Genomic DNA, 20,702 nt, shown 5'->3' with positions numbered 1-20,702 from the left:
TCAGCACCACGATGTCTTCTCATTACAGCATCAGGCTGTATCTGTTGGAAACCAGGGGCCACATCATCGGCAGTGACATCTGTCAGCTTGGCAATACAGCTCCTGTTCGTGGGAAAAGGGCCCTGAAGGTTCAATGCTCATAAAGGGCTGTTGGGGTCTCCTCTGTGCCTGGATTGTGTGAGAAGTGCCAGCCCCAAACACATACGTTGAATTATCAGATGAATTCAGCTTTGTCTTTAGGGTTTTCCCTGTGAATTCCAGCTCTTCTCACACAGTGTAAATCCCAAGCTGCTGGGGAAAAGCAATTGTTCTCCAATTCTGCTGCGTAAAGAGCTGTTGTCACCCAGCAGGTGTTTCTGTATAGCAGCATGTAACTTCTGCCTCCAAATAAAAGACAAAGTTCACCTTGTGTCTCATCCATTGTCACATGTATTTGAAAATATTTGATGTAGTGTGTAGAAAAGAGGGCAAAACAGTGACAAACCCCAGGCTGATAAACAAATAGCACAGAGCGTGATTCACAGCCTCAGTTACACCAAGCAGCGCTGGTAAGCGCAGAGCTGGGTGCCTAGTAGAGAGGGATCTATGGATCCATTTTGTGCTCTCAATGTGCTGAAGTCCTGAACGCAAAGCAGAGACATGGGACAAGCCTGAAACTCCTGTCGTGAGGAGGTTTGCAGTGAGAGGACATGGGGTTTGTCTCTTTGTATAGCTGCTGTGGGAGCAAATGTGGCATCTCTCCAAAGAGGTGGCATGTGTTTGCCGCTGATGTGTCCCATTCACAAGCAGGTGCCTGTTTGTCAGAGGCAACGAGCTTACCTCCTGCTACCTGCTCCTCCTCCTCCTCCCAACACACACAGAGCACAGCAAAGGCTTTGTTTGAGTGGATTAATAGCACAGAAATGTTCTCTTTTGGCACAAGGGAACCCATGGGTTTCCCATAGGTTTTCTCTGATATGCAAAAAAGGGGCAAAAGCTCAAGTTCCAGGAAGATGCTTTGTGGGTCTGGTCCTGTTTGAGAACAGGAGGAGCTCAGCACGCATTGAAGTACGGGAGACCTGAGAGGTCTTTTCCCCTTTCTGAATAGGATCCTCTCTCTAGCTGCAGGGCAGCTTTCTAAAATGTGTAACAGAGAGCCCCAAAAGCCCCCAAATCCAGCAGTGAAGAAGCACTGCTCCAATGGCAGTCTGTAAGTGTCATAGCTTTGGAGGATCTTTAAGCTCAGTACAACTTTAGCCCAGAACTGTGAACTGCTTCTTTCCTACAGCGCACATACAAGGACTAAAGCGATGCTGCATTAGCAGTGGGGAGGAAGGGGTTGCATCTCCCAGCCCGCTGTGGTGGTACCTGTACAACAACAAAGCAATCAGCCTCTCACCAAGGGACAAGTATTCGCTTTCTCTACTTAGAGTGTGTGTAGTCATTGTCTAATAATATGAGCATTTTGCCATCCCTCTGCAAATAAGGCTGAGGCTGCTGCCTGATTGGTATATCATCTCACTTTCTCTCGGCATTGATTTTCTTGCTCTCCTTATTTGCTTCACAAAAAGAGAGGCAAGGAGCTCGCTCCCTCTTCTTCCCTCCCTCCCTCCCTCTCTCTCTCTCCCCCTCCTGTGAGAAGCTTTTGGGAGCCTTTATTTTTAGTATGAGACAAACCTTGCTTTATTTCAGGAGACGCAAGTTGGATTATAAACCCTTTTGTAAATGTGTATGGTGATATTTGCTCCGGTAAGTTATATGCATCTCTATTTATGTGTGTAACTGTACTGTCTGGGGGAGAAGGGGGGCTTTACAGGAATCGTGAAGCCCACTGAATTGGTTTTAGGTTTGGTTTCTTTGTACTCTCCTGCTGAGCCCAACTGTTCCGTGTTATTTAGATGTACTGGAATATTTTCAGTTTGTATTTTGCTTTGGCAAAGGGGGGTGCCTGCTTTGAAAACTTGTTTTGTACTTCATTTTACAGAAGAAACGTGGAGAGTGAGGATTAAAGGAAGAAGGAATGATGATTTATCCTGTTCCTTTTCGCATTTTAGATCAAAGATGCCTAAAAATAATGCAGCAATATTTGATATAAGAAAAAAATCAGTAAGAGCTATTTAATATTGATCAAGCTCAAGTATGAATATCTGACTGCATATTACCTTAGAAAGATCAATCTATAGACTGGCAGGTTGGCAGCAAGCTGCTCCTCACCCGAATGTATTAATCAAATAAAGAAAATCTTTAAAGTAATTAAGAAAATAGCTTGCTTTTCAGAGTGTAACATCATTAATACAGGTCAATAGACTGTTGCTCTGACTTTGTGCTGCCTGCCTCTGCCTTGCACAGCTCAGCAGCCTTATTCTTCAGCACTCTCGGCTAACTTGGAGACCTCTTTTTTACCTGTAAATAACAGCGAGGGGCAGTTATTTCTCTCTCCCTGTCAGAGCTCTGCTGTGCTTTCCAGGCAGTACAAGGCAGTGATTGCTAGAGTATGGCTGAGGAAAACAAGATGTATGGCTGCAATACTCTTAGACTACGTAATAAATACTTGAATTTGCAGAATTATATTGGTTAATTTATTGGCACTTTGATCCTTTCATACTTGAATCATATCCATGGGCGCCGACTGCTTTGGTGTTTCAGAAGTCTTTCTGAACTCCAGCCGTAGCACAAGCTGGAGCTGCGGTGAGAATGTGCTTGAGTATATACCTGCTCAGAAAATTAACATGTTAGACCCAGAATAACCTGCCTACTCTCGTGATAGCAGGGTATGCTAACAGATGTATGAAGTATACTTTAATAAGATTAGAAAACTGTAACTGGGTTTATTAAACCCACAGGAGAAGGTAAGGATGTCGTGTCTGGTGCTTCAAGCTAAACTCTTCCAGAGAGATATTTCAGATTGGCAATAACTGCTTAGTCATTTTAAGATGCTTTTAGACCAGTTTAATTGTTACTGGTTTTCCAGGGTGGAATAGTTGCACTTTCCTTCTCACCTGCCTGAAGAGCAGCTGGTGGGGATATTTTGTGGGGCTCCTGAGCTCTGCAGAGTGTTGCGCAGGCGAGAACATGAGCTTGGTTCCTGAAAATGTGGTTACCAGGCACTACGCTCAGTGGCTTTTGGGGTTTTACTGTTTCATAAGGACCGTGTCTATTTATACCAGCTGTGTAACTTGAATGTATGTGCTCGGCACAGTGTTACAAATCATGGTATGTAAAATGCGTTATATACGACTGTTAGAGAACAAGGTACGTAACAGTAATTGTCTTTTTCACAGTCATTTAGCTGCTTGGGTGTGGAGGGCATGCGTGTCTGAGCTGTGCGCATCTCACACACTTTCTAAGCATAATCCTGCTTGCCTGAGGACAGCAGGAAGCATTCCCAACTTTGCCAAGCCTTGCTATCTGGCGCAGATAGCAGCAGGACGATGTCAAAGAGCACATTTGGGTGATCCTGAAGGGGAAGGGGCTGGGTAGCATGACCCGAGGAGCATGATTCCTGCTTCCTACACCACAAAACTAAAGCCCTGGGGTTTTGTGCCACATAACTCATCATAGCAGGGGTGCCAGACTGCCCTGAAGGCTGGGCTGTGGTTTATTGAGGAAGCCAGTTGAGCTCTTCATAATAGCTTTGAAGCAGGAAGAGAGGCCAGGGATGGTCGGTTTGGCTGCAGGCAGGGGGAGGTTTCACCCCTGTCCCCAAGGGCAGGTTGCCAGCAGCCAGGGGATTGTGAGGCACAAAGTGAATACTGTGGTTAAGCCAATCACTGCAAGACTTTCCCTTGGCAGAGGAGTTTGTGGCTGGGGAGGAATGATCCCTTCAGCCCTACATGCCATGGCTATGGGATACAGTGAGACAAACTTGGGGGAACAGGAGAGCTTCCTCTGCTCCTCATATTGTACATACAAAAATCTTCAGTGTTCATGGATTTCCATCTGTTGTCTTTTACCCGTGCTAACATGTGTGGTGTTCCTTCATCTCCAGCTACTTGGTGGTAGCAAGTCTGGGGGCAGTTTGTCCCCAGTCTGGTACCCCCAGCCACCACTCACCCCTCGGACCTTGTAACAGCCTCCATCACCTCCCAAGGAGCTTGACATCCTCTCTCCATGATGACCTCAGGCTGATGTGCAAACCAGGGCTTGGTGCAGCTCCAGGGACAGATTGACAGCATTGTGCTTCACAAGATCGAGGGCTGAAAACACAAGATTTGTGCCAGTGGGATTGAGGAGTCATTGTCCCTTTCTAGCAGGTGATTCAGGGTTTGAAAGGAGCTTGAAGCTTCAATTTAGGGATGCCTGGATCCTGTGGAGCTTCTTTTCCTTTAAGACCTGTCTCCTTGGCTGCTCCTCTGGCAGATCAAACAGTTCCTAGAGAAATTCCTTAAACTATTATAACATTGATTTCTTAAATATCTGCCTCCTCCTGAATGCCAGATCCTCTTTTTTTAGCCAAGTCCTTGGAAGTCTTAATGAGTTCTTTCCTCACCTCTGCTAATCCTGCTCAGATCAATAGGCACTCTACAGGGGGAGAGGTATTTGTGTTGATATTGGATAGCAGCTGCCTGTCACTGCTGGTGATGGCAGGTGGTGTTTTATTCTTCATGTCACTCTTGATTAGGAGTTCCTGTACAATTATATGACCATTTCTTTCAGAGAGTATTTCCCCATACATAGGATGGCAGATGGCAACTTGACCTAGAGTCTGGGCTTTCTTGATTTTGCCTTTGGGCTCTCTTTCCCTCTGAGTACAATTTGTTTCAAATAGTAGTGTGGTACACCCTTGTGAATACAACACGTTTGTGTGTGGTGGGCTCGGGGCTCAGCACAGCTAATTTGAGAAGAATTGGGGCCCCTGTGTCTCTGCCAGAGCTCTGCCTGTGTGGGTACCACCGTGGGATGCAGGCGTGAGGAGAGCGGTGGATTGGGGACACATCCCAGTTCAGCGCATCCCTGCTCCTTCATCCAGAGCTGGCGTGGGCAGCCTGATGGAAGATGAAGAGATGAAGCTGTTGCCTGCCAGCACAGCACATGTGTGTTGATACGTGGGATACACAGAGAGCCCAGGCAGGCCCAAAGGAGATATTTAGCTCCTCGCCAGGGCGTGCAGTGGCATAGCACCAGTCCTGAAGAAGTTGGAAGGAGCCCATCGATGCGTCTGGGCTGCAGGCAAGGCTGAGGCTAGGGACACACATACTCCTGCAGGGTCACTGGGTGCAGACCCTACAGTTTTTATGGAATTCAGTGTCCAGTGCAGAAGGAGGGTCTGATCCTGCCTGTGCTGAGTTCGTAAATCTGGTTGTTGCTTTTTACCCAAAGGGCTACTCAGAGGCCTCGAAGCTGCAGTGAAACTCCTCAGTAAGTGAGCTCTGGGGCTGGAGACGTGATGATACTGTGAAACTCTTCAGCCCATCATGTTCTCTTATTCTGGAGAAGAAAAAAGAGAAGGAAAGAAAGGGAAATGTGAAAGATGTGCTGAGCCCTTCTGCAGAGCCAGGGAAAGAGAGAGGTGATCAGCATGGGATGCCGAATCCGCAGTGCTGTGCCTCTCCTCTCCAAAGCACCAGGGCTGTCTGTCTGTCTGTCCATGCAGAGCCAGGCTGTCTGGGTGGAAGGGCTCTGCTCCACCTGAATGGCTGTGCAGTGCCTCATCTGTCACTAAACTTTCCTGGCGCCGTGGCAAAGCAAATATGCTGCAGCAGGCTGTAAAGCTGTAAACATATGGGCACTAACAACAGATTAAGTGAGTGATTTAGTCTAAGGGGCTTGGTAGATTACCGTAAAATGTATCTTAATTAGAAAAGCAATCAAACTTGCACAGAGTAGATGAGGATGAAATGTCCCTGTTGGCAACAGTGAGTGCTCTGTCCCTCATGCCAGGGAATGCGGATGGCGATGGATGCATCTCATGCCCAGTTTGGGGGTTTTGCTGTGGTTTGCTCAATCCACCTATGGGTGGAGGGTACCCTCGTGCTGTTTGTTCTTTGACCCATGAGACCATCCTGCAAGCTGCTCAGAATGAGACCAGTGGTGAACTCAGACTCCTTTAACAGCATCAACAAACCGGGAACTGCTGAAGGTGAAAGAACAGAGCATTTGCACATTTACCTTTAAAACTGTGTGCAATTACCCAAAGATATATTCAAGTGTTTGCCATGTATAGCACATCTAGTCCCAGAAAAAGGATTGGGGCTTCTAAGTGCTACCATAACACAAATAATTAATAAGTCTATCTCCCTCACTGTGTCCTCACCTTCTTAGTGAGTGTGCCCATAATTAGCTTTCACCTGATTGTGAATTTGTAGCATGTTCAATTGCTTTTTTTCATTCTGCTTGTGTTGTCTTTGCTTCCTTAGTTTTATTGGCCCAGGTTTTATTCCACAAGCCTGAATCTACAGATAAAAAAGTCAGATAAACATCTCCAGCAGTGCAGATATAAAGATTGCAACAACCAAAACCATATTGATGCATTATTGGTTTTGTACAAGTGCTTGGAAGGATTTAAAGTACACTGGGAAGTGGCACAGAAGATGTGCTGCAGCTGAGAGAAAGGAAAGGACAAAGGAAATGGAGACACTCAGGCAAGGCTTTTTTTGTGTTTAGAAGCAGGTATGGGTTGCAGATTTCAGGGAACCTCAATGAAAGGCTGTGAAAAGAAAAAGAGATAGGCAAGACGTGCGGAGGAGCACAGCAAGGGTGAGGATATAGAGGGAACAGGACAACTTAAGCTGTCCAAATCAAGTATGTCAACAGCGAGAGAGATCAGGAATATGTTTTTACTTCAATTTAAGGACACTATTCTTAGCATGTTGATGTATAGGTGTTGCTTTTCATGACGAAGTGTGGGTAAGGAGAAAAATGCCAGCTCTGGGGACACACGCATAAAAGGAGTGGCAGAAAAGGGAGGTTTTACTTTAAAAACTGTTTCTTGCTCCAAATGTTCCCTGTGAATTCCCAGGGCTCAGCAAAGCAGAGGTTCATTTATAGCCCATCATTTTAATTATTAGAAAAGAAATTATTTTTACCATGCGGGCTGATAGCCAGGAGCAAAATCTTCTTCCAGCCATTTGCACAGATGTGGGTGCCGAGGTCGGAGCCAGCTCCAGTGGAATTTTCCATCCAGAACTGGTTTGAGATGAGGCAACAGGTCCTAAGTTTGGGTCCCACCTACCCAACAGAGCTCTAGCACAGAGGGCTCAAGCCGTACTCCATCATAAAAGGTACCATGGTGAGGCTGGGTCTGGAGCAAGAGGGAGATGTCTGCGATGGTTGGATTAATAAAGGACACCTTAACAGGTCTCAGTGGCCAGGGATGGGGGGGCTTTGTAGACATAGTGCCTAGAAAACCAACAGTGCTTTTCCAAATGCAGAGCCTCGGTTCCCAGTGGTGCTGCTCATACAGGACTGAAATAAAAGGGAAAAATTGGGCAAGCATCATCTGAACGAGCACTGCTGGGTGTGTAAGAAGGGATTGGAGGCCCCATTGCTTAGCAATTTGAAAGGTCTCTGAAATCCTCACGGGAAAAAGCTGTTGCACCAGAATGTTAATCCCAAGGGCTTTGTGGATTCCTTCTCAAGTCATTTTCACCCATTTCCTTAAATCTGCTTGAGAAAGGAGACAGAGCTGAATGCAGGCATGCGTGCGTGCGTGTGGGGAGGCAGCAGATGACACCAAATAGCAACACGGCAGCACAGGGAGCTGAGAGGAAGCTACTAATGGCCTCTGATAAGCACAGATGTGATAATAATGAGGTTAGTGCCCCTTCATTCACCCAGAAACATCTTAGAGAACGTATAATCCCTGCTAGTCAATGGGCAATCATTAGGTCTTAAATAATACAGTGTGATTGAAGGACAGGAGCCTTTCCTGTAATAATAATATTCAGTTGGTGCTGACCTGGGAAAGGTTTTGTTGCAGCCCCCATGCTGCGGGAACTGATGTGAAGGAGCATTTTGTTGTCAGAGGAGTGCTCCCACCTCTCGTTTCTGCCATGTGCATCTGTCATCAGAGCAGGAAAATGCTCCACTGGAGCCCAGGTCTGCCAGGTAGTGCTGGGAAAGGAGCTGATGGAAAAGAGAAAGATGCAAACTAGATAAGGCAGCAGTTACACCACCCATCAAATGGTGCTGCCAGGGGCCTCGACCCGCCTGGGGGTGCCTGGTGGTGATGCTGGGAGAGACAGCGATGGGCTCCCCAGATGGGAGAGGTGCCATGTCCCAGCCAGATGGTGTGTGCATTGTGTACAACACTGCTTTTGCAAGCTGGGTCTGCAGTCCCCTACCACCCAATGCTGCGGTGGAGGAGGTACGGTGTAGTCCTGGTTGTTGTTGAGCTCCTGAGGCTGTATCAACCAGCAGAGGTTTAGCAACATTAAGTTTGGGGGCATTTTCCCTTCCCAGAGTGCTTCCCATGTGGGGATGTCACTCAGCCATAATGTAAATCCCTGCATTTATTAGAGGGAGTAAATCCTACTTAGTAATAATTTGGATCACATTGTGTATGCATTTACGTTGTATCGTGGGCCATTTTAAACCCAGATGCTTTTAAACCCACCAAGCAAACAAGGAAACAAGCAGCCATCCAACCTTTTTTATTTTATAATTAAATGTTTACACTTCTTACACGATAAATCCCATATAATCAGCCTGTAAAGCCTGCACAAAACCTGTGTTTTCAAGAGGGAGCAGGAACAGAATTACATTACATTACATTAATGCATGTTATGAGTGTTTGCTGGGTTGCTGAACCATATCCATTAATAAAGCAAGAATTAATGTGACCTTTTAGAAAACCTCTCCTTTACTTGACCATGGTTTTCCTTGGTGTTTGACCATGGTGATCACACGTGATTGATACCAAAGCAGCTCATGAGATGATGTGGGTATGTGGGGGGACAGCTAACATAGGGGATAAGAAGGGGACACAGCCCAGGGGTGGCCACTCTCCTGAGCTGACAGTGATGCTCTGGGCACTGTTGGGACGTGGATCCTGGTAGAGATCACCACAGTTGTCTTTTTTGCTAGCAGTCTAAAGCTGGAAAAATTTTCATGCCCAAAAAAGAGTGCACGTCTCTGTTGAAGTGATGTATGTCACAACATGAGCTATTCAGGGATCATATGTACAAATCTAAACAAATCTGTCCAACTTGTGCTCCCACACCCTTAAAAGAAGAGGGTACAAATGTGGAATTGTGGAGACTGCAGAGGAAGAGCTGTAACTTCCAGACTGCTCTACAGCTGGGGGAAAAAAGGGTTGCAGGCTGTAAATGCAGTGAAACTACCACTATGTGCTACATCTCAAATGAAGCAGTGCGCACGCAGTAAATACTCCTAAATTTGCCTGCAACAAGTACTGGTGTATTTTGTTTCATGGAAGGCTCCATGCCAATCTGCCAATGTCCATGTGCAGAAAGCAATTTATACAATAAATAAAACAATCCCTCTGCAAGAGCTTAGCATCTCTGTCCTGCTCGTGGGAGCAGCTTTGTCTTCTGACAACTTTTCATTTCATGGAGTCCAAGAAGAGATGGTCAAAATATGTCTTTGTTTTCTGCCTGTTAACTCTTCCATGCATGGTGCCAACCTCAACAGTATGGCTGACCCATTAAATACTGGATGAAACACATCTCATCAGCTTGCATTACATTTTGAACTTAATAAATAGGAAAGGCATTACCCAGATTCTGTCTGGCCATCTGGAGGAACAATGTTCTGTACCTCAACGAATGGCTATCTAATCCTCTCATATACAGTTGGGTTTTATTCTATTAAAATACAATGAGAAAAGACTACCAAACCATTATGTGGTGGAGCTAAATGGGATTTTTAGAATAATCAAAGAAAGATGAATAAAAAAGATACAGGTTTTCTTTAAAGAAAAAGAGAGAAAACTGTCTCCTTGGGATTAAAGTATTGTAGAACCAAATTATTATAACATGATCTTTACTCATTAAAAATACCCCAGTTTCATTTCCATAGATCTTTCCATTAAGAATAAAATTAAGTTCTGTTTGGTTTTTTGGGGGTTGTTTCTTTTTTATAATTTCAGAAATGCAGCATTAAATGAAACACTCTGCTTTCAACAGAGGAGGCAGCAGGGTTCCTGCCTGCTGTGGGCTCAGGTCTTTCCATCCAGCTGGTGGCATCGAAGGCTGCTCTCTGTGGGGTGCCCTAAGATGCCAAACAGAGGTTTGCTGCTGCAAATGCCCTGGTGAAGACCCCAGCCATCTAGGGAGGTCTTGGAGGCTGGTCTCCTCCTGTGGCTGGTGACACAGCAGACCCCTGTGTGGGCCTCATGGGTCCAGCTGGCCCCGGGGGCTGGAGGATGTGGTGTTTGCCAGCAATAGCTGTCCTCACCACACGGCGCTCATAAGAAGGGGCCTCATTCGCTTAGCTCAGTGTAAAGTTGTACAAAATCGTAGATGTAGAGATTTTCCTCCAACACAACTGTAGCTGCATTTCCATTCCCCTTGTAGAAGATGCTGGAAACATGAAGTCTGATAGCCAAGTGAAAGCTATGAGGTGCTTTGCATGAGATCAGGACAGGTTGTAGGTCCCCATCTGCAGCAAAAGCCCTTTCCCAGCTGCCACCATGTCCTGGAGGCGCCCGTGGTCTGCAAGTGCCTCCTGGTGTGGGACAGTCATAGAATCATAGAATGGTTTGGGTTAGAAGGAACCTTAAAGCTCACCCAGTTCCCACCCCCTGCCACAGGCAGGCACACCTTCCACTAGACAAGGTTGCTCCAAGCCCCTGCGTCCAACCTGGCCTTGAACACTGCCAGGGATGGGGCAGCCACAGCTTCTCTGTGCACCCTGTGCCAACGTCCTACCACCTTCGTAGTGAAGACCTAGGCAAAAAAGCCATTTGAGTGCTAAACCCGAGGCACCACTGGGACTGAAGTTTGGGCACATGTGGTTCTTCAAGCCCCAAATTCCGAGATGGCCCCTCATCCCTGGGCTTCCCTCTCCATTCAGACCAGGTCTGGCAAAGGCACTGAATTGTTCTTTGCAATGCTGCTATTTATTTGTGAGGGGGCACACTAAATCCCAGCAATTAGTGAACAATTGCTTTAGGGTTTATTTCTCAGCAGGAGCAGAATATATTTCAGCTTTCCGCCTGTATAGCTGTTGGAGGAAAATGACTCCTGCTAGTCATCGCCTAACCCCCAACACTGCATCAGCTGCGATGCTACCCACCTCCAATTCATCAACCAGTCAAGTCGATATAATTAGGAATCCCAAAGTCAATAATCTGATAATCTCCAGTGCACAAAGGCTCGTATGTAGGAGAAGTGATTCCAGGAAGTCTGCAGCTCAGATCCGTGCAGGAAGAATGCCAGATTTTAAAAAAGAAACAGGCAGAGACCTGGAGGAGAGAGTGCTTCCTAATCTTTCACTGGTGACATATTTTGGGCTATCAGCTCTGCAGTAAATGCTTTCCCGTACAGTCATTTAGTGCCTTTGAACCTTCCCTTTACAGCCTTAATAATAATGTTCAATTACTGGTTCTGCTCTATAAATAAATGATCTCAGTTTAACGAGACACTCAGCTGGGTGAGCGATGCTGGCTGCGGAGGGACATCTCCAGGGTGGATGTTCTCCCTCTCACGTGCACTGTTGGCCATGGTGAGTGGCAGAAAGTGTAAAGCAATATAACATTTGGCAAATATTTTGCAGTCTCTTTATTATGGCGATCCAGAGAAAGGGAAGTCTTACACCCAGAAATGATGCCAGAGAAATATGTCTTTTGTAAACCACTTGGAATGTGTAAATTAATAATAAAAAGTAGGCATTTCAAATATTTCAGGTTGCTTTTTAAAAGTGTTAGGAGTTCTCCTTGGCATTCCAGTGTTTGGGCAGGAGTGGGGAGCCAGGGGAGACCTCTCTGGGAAAGCATCCAGCAGGTTCATTCCCATTTTCCTCCCTCAACCCCAATGAAAAGTGTTGAAGACCAACCCATGTAGTGAGCTACGTGTCCCTTGCACCTCTTTTTGAGCTCCAGGCAAGACAGACGTGGTTTCTTTTTAATATCAAGGAGTCATTGCGGAGCCCTCAGGCAGAGCAGGGGATCTCCCCTTTGCACTAGGATGGATTTAGGATGCATTCCCAGGATGGCTCCATCTCATCTTCCAGCAAGCTGCCAAAGGCTGCTGCATGGGGCAGACGTGCTCCCAGAAAAAGCAAGTGGCTTATATAAAAGTTTCATCAATTTTAAATGACAGTGCTATGTTCCTAACAGGTTGTTTTAGCTGTAACATGTTCTACATAAGCCTTTTAACTCACCTTGTCAGGAACCATTCTGCCTTCTTCTGGTGCACACAGCGAGCCTGTCGCCCAGCAGGCATTGAAGGGAATTGTCAGAAAGCCAAACGCAGAGAAACAGTGGGAAATCATCCTACTTTTCCCATCCACAGTGGGGATGGGATGTCCAGGGTTGCATACTGAGGCACTGCCAAGTGTCTAATGTACAGCTGGGATTTCAGCTTCTCCAGGGCATTGCACACCTCAAGCCCCCAGCCACCAAGGATGGCTGGGCTGGGAAATGAGGGGACCAGCCTTGAGCCTGGACTCTGGATATATCACAGCTCCTGAGTACTGAATTAGAAGATCCATTGCCGTTGCATTGAAGCCTGGCATCAGAAGAAGGATGGCTTCCAGCTGATCCTGTAAATCAGCTGATGAACCTTTTCCTTCCCTGTGCTGGTGTGAGAAGCACGTGCTCTACTGGATATTTTACTGCTATTTTTCCCCAAAGAGCTGAGGAGCCAACTGATCTTTAAAACATGCTAATCTGATTTGACAGGGAAGGCTGTTTATTATTGCACAGCACCATAATAAATATAAATCCTGTTGGTTAAGTTAGAATATGGGATTTATCTGACTTCCTTACAGAAATATAGTAATAATGCAGGCCAAGGATGGAAGGTCATAATGGGAGCATCACCATGACATGAACAGGGTGTTAATCACCATAAAGAAAGGCATTGCAAGCTTCAGAGATGTGCTGCCTTGTTAGAGATGTGTCTGAAACCATATGGAAGAAGGGTGATCTTCCAGCCAGGCTGGACTGGACACATGAGATACACATTGTTCTGGTCCATGTTGGGTAGCACAAATAATGCCCATTCCTTCCCCTCTCTCCAGTCTATGGTCTCATCAGGCAGGTTGGTAGCTGCTTCCATAGCACGCATCGAAAGAGCAGGATGCTTGCTTAGGGTGTTATCCCACATTCAACATGGATCATTGATCCAGGGTAGGGAAAGGCTTTTTCCATTTCCCTGCAAGGTTCCAGGTGGCTGTGAAGGCACCAACCTCCCTCTTGCATTGCAATTGCAAGGCAATACCCTCTGCTGCAGGAGGGATGGGATGCGCAGGGCATGGCTGGGCTCTGCAGGAGCAGCCTGGAACAGCATGGACTTGTTGCCTCACAGGCTTCATGTTTCTCCCAGCTGTAGCTCCAGGGAAGGCAGGCACAGAACCGGCCATTGGGGCTGAGCCTTGAGCCGTGCGATAACCAGAGGTAACTCTGTGCTGGGGAGATTTATCTAATGTGAAGGGGAAAAGCAATATGCATGCATATTGCAGATAGGGCTAGCACTGTGTGTGGATTTACAGGCAAAGAGTAAATAGGAACATAGGGAAATGCCTTCCCTTTCTCCATAAACTTTTCAATTTCGGAGAGGCCAGGTTCAATAAAATCATCTTGCAGATGGAGGTTTTATTGAATCTGGCCCATAAAGCTCCCATTATGGGGTTTACAACTGCCATTTACACAAATCCTGCTATAATAAAATACGGTGGTGTTTACAGCATTCCTGCAACTGCCACGGAATTACAGTGTTCACAAAACCTGATGAGTAAATCTTATTTTATTGCACCGAGCACTCCACTGACAATGTAAAGCAGCAAAACTTGGCGGGGGGGGAGAGAAAGGCAAAACGCAGAGGTAGGAGGAAAAGGTTGCTTGGGTGAGAGGAGAATTATCCCTGCTGCTTGGCTGAGATACCCCAGGGAAATACCATCGATTTACAGCCCTGCTCTCCTTCAATGCAAAACACAAATATGCTTCCAAAAGGTGCTGCATGGCCTCAGCAGTCGTTACTGGCAGCTGGGTAATCCCAGCCGTTAGCAGCATCTGATCCAGCCGTGGCAGAAAGCCAAGCTCGGGCTGGCTGAGGCCTTGCGAAAGTTTGGTATAAAAATCTCCAGCTGAGCCCTTTTTCCTTTCCCACCTGCCTTATGGGTGCTGCCTGGGTGCTTGTGGCAGAGCGTGTGCTGAGCAAGGATGGAGACTGGTGGGTTGTGGCTGGAGAGGAAGGAGGCTGAAGGGTTTGCTGACTGAAAGCATCTGAAAAACTTCTCGTTAAGAGCTGAGCATGGGGCTAAATGGTGAGTAAAGGCTGGAGCTCAATTGTGAGTGCCTGTGATTCAGTGCTTGAGGCTGCTGTAAAGATGCTCTCACTAGGGGAGAAGAAAGACTGGAAACTCTGGAGGAGATCCTTTCTCAGAAGGAATAGACTGGGCTGTGGTTTTGGGCATGATTCCTTGGCTTTGGTAAATAAACATGGTGGCACACATGCTGATTTTCAATACTTTATTAAAGGAGATGCATTTCAATTGCATGTCTTTCCTCTGCTTGTTCCCATGCTGAGCAGTGATGGCTTTTCCTTTACGGAAGGTTTATCTCACACCACAGCCTTTCTGTTCCCTCCTTATATATTGCTGCATTAATCTTTGTGCCTCCCTATGTATCTGCAAAGTACTTGCATTTGCAACTCCATTAATTAGGCCAGAAAACAGGTCAGCACTAATCTCTCTTGTTCTCCTTAATATATTGTTTTCTGACACCACCTCACAAATTAAACTGAGATGATTAATACTGGTTTTCAGTGCTGTGCTACATATAAGGACAGAAACTTTTGTTTACAGAGGAAGTATCTCATTTAGGATGAAGGGACACTATTTAATTTATAGTAGAAACATTTGTTTCATGGCATGTATTTAATAAGTCAATTCACAGTAAAGTTCAGCTTTCCTTTTTTCCCCAGCAAGCTCAGCATGAAGAATTGATTAAAAGTTTTTATCAGCTTTCCTTAGTATTGGGCATCTAAATACCTTGGCAAATCTACCTTGGCCCCAGTCATACCAGTAGTGAGAAGCAGGGTGGATTATTCTCCTGCTGTTCTCTGTGATCTATTGTGCAAATTACTTTGTCGTTGGGGTGGCTCTCCCTGCCCAGGTGCTTAGGAGTTATCCCTATGACCTGGCTGCCTTTGGGGCAAAGATGCACATGCAAAGTCCAAGGAGGCTGCTGAATCCTCTGGCTTTGCTCGTGCTATGAACTGGGAGAGCTAAGGTTAACAGTGTGTTTGTCGTGGTTTGAGCAGCACAAGGCTTGTGCAGCAAGGATAGGTCTGTTATTATATTTCTGTATTGCTTTTACTGAACCATTCAGCCCTTTATTTTGTGGTTACATCCATTTGCTGTATAATTTTTCAGTGTCGAAGAACATGTGTTCTTTTCCAGCTGTGCACACTGTTTGTTTCTTCTGAATTGCTGACTTTTAACTTATTTGTGACTGGGATCAGGTGTTTACTTGTCATTTCCCATATCTGCCCCTCTGTAGATCTCAGAGTAACTCTTTTAAAGCTGATGGAGTTGCTTCAGAGCCATAGTGCTACAATGAACAAAATCTAACCTGTCCTTTAAATTACAACTGTATAGATAAACTGTCCTCACTTCTGCTCAGGGTCTTCAGAGGAAGCCTGCATCAATGCCGTTTTAAGACACCCATGCTTACTTCTACTTCATATCAAGAGTTTGAACCCTTGACACAAATATAAATGCTGATGTGTCCTTGGCCTGCACACTTCCTCCTTCACCTTCTTCTCCTGGAAGATTAAGATGCATCAAAAGCACCCAAGCTCTTTGTACCTGTGTGGTTTGCCTGAGCTTATCCTAAGTCTTGATTTTTTTCACATTTTGCTGTCAGTTTACTGCACTTCTGTACCCATTTTGGCTTATGGTAGTAATTTAGGAAAAAAGAAATTATTGTGGTTTTTGCTAAGTCATAAGAGAAATGGAAGAGGGGCAGTGTGATCCTGTGTTTTGCCACGTAATGGGATGGCGGCCACATGAACTGTCTTGGTCTACTATTGCTGCTCCTGGTTGTTCCTTCTAAATGCTTCTGCCAGTGTTTTATGTGGGTTAAGACTGATTCATTATGCTCAGTCAAGTATTCATCCTTCTCTTGTCCAAGCTTGTCTGTCAGTGGGATGATTTAAATAGCCTGCCTGGGTTGTGAATCCCAAATGGGGTTCAGGGCAGGAGGGGACGGCTGAGATGCCTGGCACAGTCAAATGGTGATGTTTGTGTCTACATTTGGCGGCAGAGCTTCATGTTTTGTGGTTCTTTTTATTTGCTTTTGGGAAGGGCGCAAGAGTAATGTAATGCAATGCTTTGAGTGCATGGAGTGATGGATAGACCTGACCTGAGGGGGCTGATGCTGCAGCAAGAGCTGCTGCATGGATCTGCTTGTGGGGGTTGCTGAAATGAAATAAAACAAAAATGTTGTTTGTTTTTGACAGCTTTTTGCAATCTTTGCATTTGCAACATGCGGTGGGTACTCTGGAGAACTGCGCCTCAGTGTGGACTGTGCAAACAAGTCAGAGAGTGACCTCAACATTGACATAGCCTTTGCCTACCCCTTCAGGTAACCCGGCTTGCTTCGTGGTGGTTTGCTTGCAGGCAGGCATTCAGGACTCATGTGAAGCCCATTTCCAGTGCGGTTTCCCATCATTTATAGCAAGTTTTGATTAAACACTAAATCTGGGGCTCCAAAGTTTTCCTCACAATGTTGTTTAATGCTCTGGGTGTGCAGGAGGGGTGGATTTGGCTAGACCTGATGTGGATGGGGCTGCAGGAACCTCTGGGGAATGGGAGCTTAGTGAAGGAGAAGAGAACAGTTATGGGCATACAAAGCCATGTAAAGGCCAGGACAGCTCAGGGAATGGAAAACAGAAAGCAAGGAAAAGAAAAAAAACCACATTGGCCCGAGAGAAAGATTGGGATAAAGCACACATTAACTGTAGTGTAGCTATTAACTAAGATAGAAATGAAGGAGGATTCCCAAGCATTGGAGGAACAAAGATCTGGAAGAGCTACTCCTTGGGGAAGGGGAAGCAAAACTCAAAGCGAGTTTGAACCATAATGTTGAAATGCTTTTGAAAATTCCACTAATTAACTCTCTGTGTCTCTTGGTGCCTGAATGCTTTAAACCTTGGAACCTGGTGACTTAGGAAAACAGCTTTGTTTAAGTATATCTGAAAGCCATAAGGAGGTTAAGTATAATATAAATAATATATTTATATTAAAAATGTTCATGCCATTTAGGATCCTGCTTCAAAAAAACATCGAGTCTTCTGTTATTAAAGATGTCAAGTCTACTCTAGAAACCTTTCACTTCTGTATAAGTGATTTCTTTGAGGAATTGAGATGATTAAGAAAAGCATAATCCAATCTCAACCCTAGTACACTATGACTCAAATCATTTTGCTTCCTTGTGAAATCACATCCTGCTTTGCCTATGATTGCTATGCATGGACCAGATGTAATAGCATCTACTTCTTTTAACATGTTCTAAAATACAGCAATTTCCAAACAGAGAAAACTGAATTTGATTCCTTTATTTTATTTATTACTCCAAAGCAGCACATTTCCTGGTGTTACAGATGTTTATTTTTTGTCTTGAACTTGTCTGCATTTTCTTTCATTTCTGCTTAGTATGCATGAGATAGATCCTGAAAATTGAGTTATATGAATTTGTAATTTGATTCACTTCCAAATAGGTCATTTCTCCAGCATTCATTACAGATTACACCCTACAGTAAAGTGCTTTTAGTTTGCATGATTATGAAATAGTACTTTATGTAAAAAGTTAATAAAATGGAGAGGAGTAGCCAAAAAGTATTTCCTGCTGTTTTACGAGGCACATAGACTATCACTTCTAGAAGGAAGCGACTGGATCTGCAGTTTCCCACAGTTTTGCTTATTAGAAAACTGGAAATAATTGCTGAGTAATTGTGTTATTCCAGCATGTCGGAAAGATGATTCAAAATAGGGTTTGTTTGCAGAAAGGATCCAACTGAAGCTGTAGCTGCTCCTTGAACTTTGTGGCTCCCAGCTGTGGCTGGGTGTGCTCAGCATGCAGAGTGTATGGCATCTACAGTAGGATGGCTGGCCACATGGTATAGATATACCTGTAATTTGCAGGTGAGAAGGGAGATGGCACTTAGCCAGCTGGTGTTTTGGGAGAAGGATGAAAATACTCAGGTTTTGTGCCATTTTGAACTTTCATGCAAATCTGAGGCACCTGTAAGAAGTGCCCAAAGATGTACAGACTATGTGGGGTAGCAGAGATGTGCCAGGAAAATCTGGCCCAATGCTACCTGTAGAACTTGGTGTCATTTTACTGTTTTATCTAAATATTCTTGTGACTTCCTCATGAACTTGCTCTTTCTGCTTTTCTCCAGTGCTGCTTCAACAGAATGGAGAAGGGATGCTCTAAAAACAGAAGTGAGATTAGATGGGAAAGGGAACATCTCTTATTAGAGCAGTTGATACCCCTAGAAAAAGCAGACTCTATATAGATTCAGGGTCCCTCATCAGCTGTGATCCTGAAGCTCATCTTCCTGCATGGGAATGTAGGATTTGTAGGTAGGATGCATTTCCCACCAGTTGTCTTGCATCCAGGTCTGAATAAATCCATATTCACGTGGCGTTTTCCTTTCAAATGCCTTCAGTGTTCTGATTTTTGGCTGACAGTGAGGGGATGTGTAGGTGGAAGGAGAGATACTGCTGAGCATCTGACACAGCAGTGCTGTTGTGGCTGTCAGGAATGACACTGAAGCAGTCGAATACCTGAGTGCTGCTTTGAGCTGTGCCTTCCAGCATGACTTGAAACAAAGAAAGCCATGCAGCCGTGCTACCAGCTGCTTTCATTCCTGTTGCTGTGAGTTTGAGTTTGTTTTCTTCTCCTAGAAGTTGAACTGCTAGACCTTGGCTATTTGATGACAAGTGTCAAGAGCTTTAAGCAAGTAAACAAAATTGTAAGGCTCAACAGGACAGCTTGGCAAAGCAAGAGGGCTTGGATGCTTTGGGAATGAGATTGAAGGAGCTTGCAAATATCCCCATTAAAGCAAGATAAGAACAGGGAGGGAGTTTTCCAGTCTGAAAAGGGGAAGGTCATACTTTTGGCCACGTGCTTTTGGGACACATCACTTTTGATAGGGTCTGGGGGTGTGTGATTAAAACATACCAGTTGCCAAGCTGACTTCAAACCAGCGATTCAAGAAGCTTCAGCTTGGTTCTGAATGTACTGAAGCACCACACTCCACAGCAGGTAGCTCCAGATGCTTCTGCAAACCAAGGAGCATCTCCATATTGCCTTACTGAGATTTTTCTCAGCCCCAGCCTACAAATTGCAACAGTCTGCAGCAAACAATATAAATGAATTCAAGAGAAATTATTAGTTCCATCAGATGGGGAGTTTTGAAGGGTACAGTTAAAAAATCAAGATGTATATGATAAAATTATAGTTGGTCTTTGCTCATTAACTACCTTACTGCTGTTGTGACTGTTGCAGCAGGAACTTGTGAAGCACCAAAGAAACCCCCTGCACAAGGCAGTCGCTTCTCATTTCTGCCAGAATCCAATTATTTTCCCAGTTTAATTCTGCTCCTCCAGTATCACTGCTGAGTAACTGAACCTAAATCTGGCTCCACCATCTCTCCTGGAATATGAGGTGAGGTGGATGGTTTTCAATTTACAACTACACTGATTCACTTAAACTTCCTGCAACCCACATCCACGACCCTGTAGTCAACCTGTAACATGCAAAGAAACCTGTAGTCCAAACCCTACACCCTCCAGCTGTGTCTCCTGGAGCTCTGCCATGCTTTTCTGCATATTCTGCCGTGACACTTCCATGCCCAAGCTGATTTTCACAAGGCTGCTTCAAATAATCACCTCATGTTTTCTTTCAGTTTTGCCTGATTCTAGTTTTATGACAAAGGATTTCTTTACCTCTTTATGCTTTAAAGCATAAACCAGCCTTTTTTTCTGGGTACCTGTATATTATTTCAAAAGTTTTATAAGGTCAAATATGGAACAAACTTTTCTGGTGCCACACTAGCAGTTTTTCCCAGTATTAGCATCAGCAAGTTAGGATGTTCATCAGCTTGACCCCACCTCAGTAATGATTCTTTGAGTGGGGGAAAAACCAATCAGCATCTTGGAATTGTTTGTTACTCTCACAGTCCATCACCCTTTCAGATTGGATTTGTCACTCATCCAAGTGCCCTGAAGCAATATTTTTTCTGCAGTAAGGGTTCTAGTGAAAGTCCTATTTGTTTGTTTTTAATAATTTCTTCTGATCCCAGCAATATTTTTATCATGTACTTTGCTATTCATAGGTTTTACTTTGATAGTAAGTAGTAACTTTGAATAACACACCTATCGTGCACTTCCACTGGGAAAAGCATTTCAATACAACCCCATAAATGTGCTGTCTGTCAAGTCTTGAGGCAGATCTTGAACTAAAATCTCTTTGCCTTTAGCTTTTGGAGGTGCTTTAGCCCAGCCTGCATACATAGGGTATTTCCAAGTTGAATGGGAATTCATTTGGAATTCATATATTGTCTTTTCTTGTGGCACTCATCCTGCAA

General features: G+C 44.9%; 1 protein-coding gene across 2 annotated transcripts in view; it reads left to right on the top strand.

Moving 5' to 3' along the window:
* SYNPR (synaptoporin) overlaps positions 1-20,702 on the top strand; it is a 110,365-nt gene that overhangs the window by 63,640 nt on the left and 26,023 nt on the right. The window contains exons 1-2 of one of the 2 annotated variants that reach the window (XM_030501287.1): positions 1,273-1,728; positions 16,566-16,690. In XM_030501287.1, coding sequence (XP_030357147.1) covers positions 1,705-1,728; positions 16,566-16,690 — 149 coding nt within the window. In that variant the 5' untranslated portion in view covers positions 1,273-1,704. Of the gene's footprint in view, positions 1-1,272; positions 1,729-16,565; positions 16,691-20,702 lie in introns of those variants that run through there. The other variant, XM_030501286.1, reaches the window with a different exon arrangement.

This window comes from Strigops habroptila, chromosome 11, assembly GCF_004027225.2.
Source record: "Strigops habroptila isolate Jane chromosome 11, bStrHab1.2.pri, whole genome shotgun sequence".
NCBI classification, from domain to species: Eukaryota; Metazoa; Chordata; class Aves; order Psittaciformes; family Psittacidae; genus Strigops; species Strigops habroptila.
This window is presented reverse-complemented; position numbering and strand designations above follow the sequence as displayed.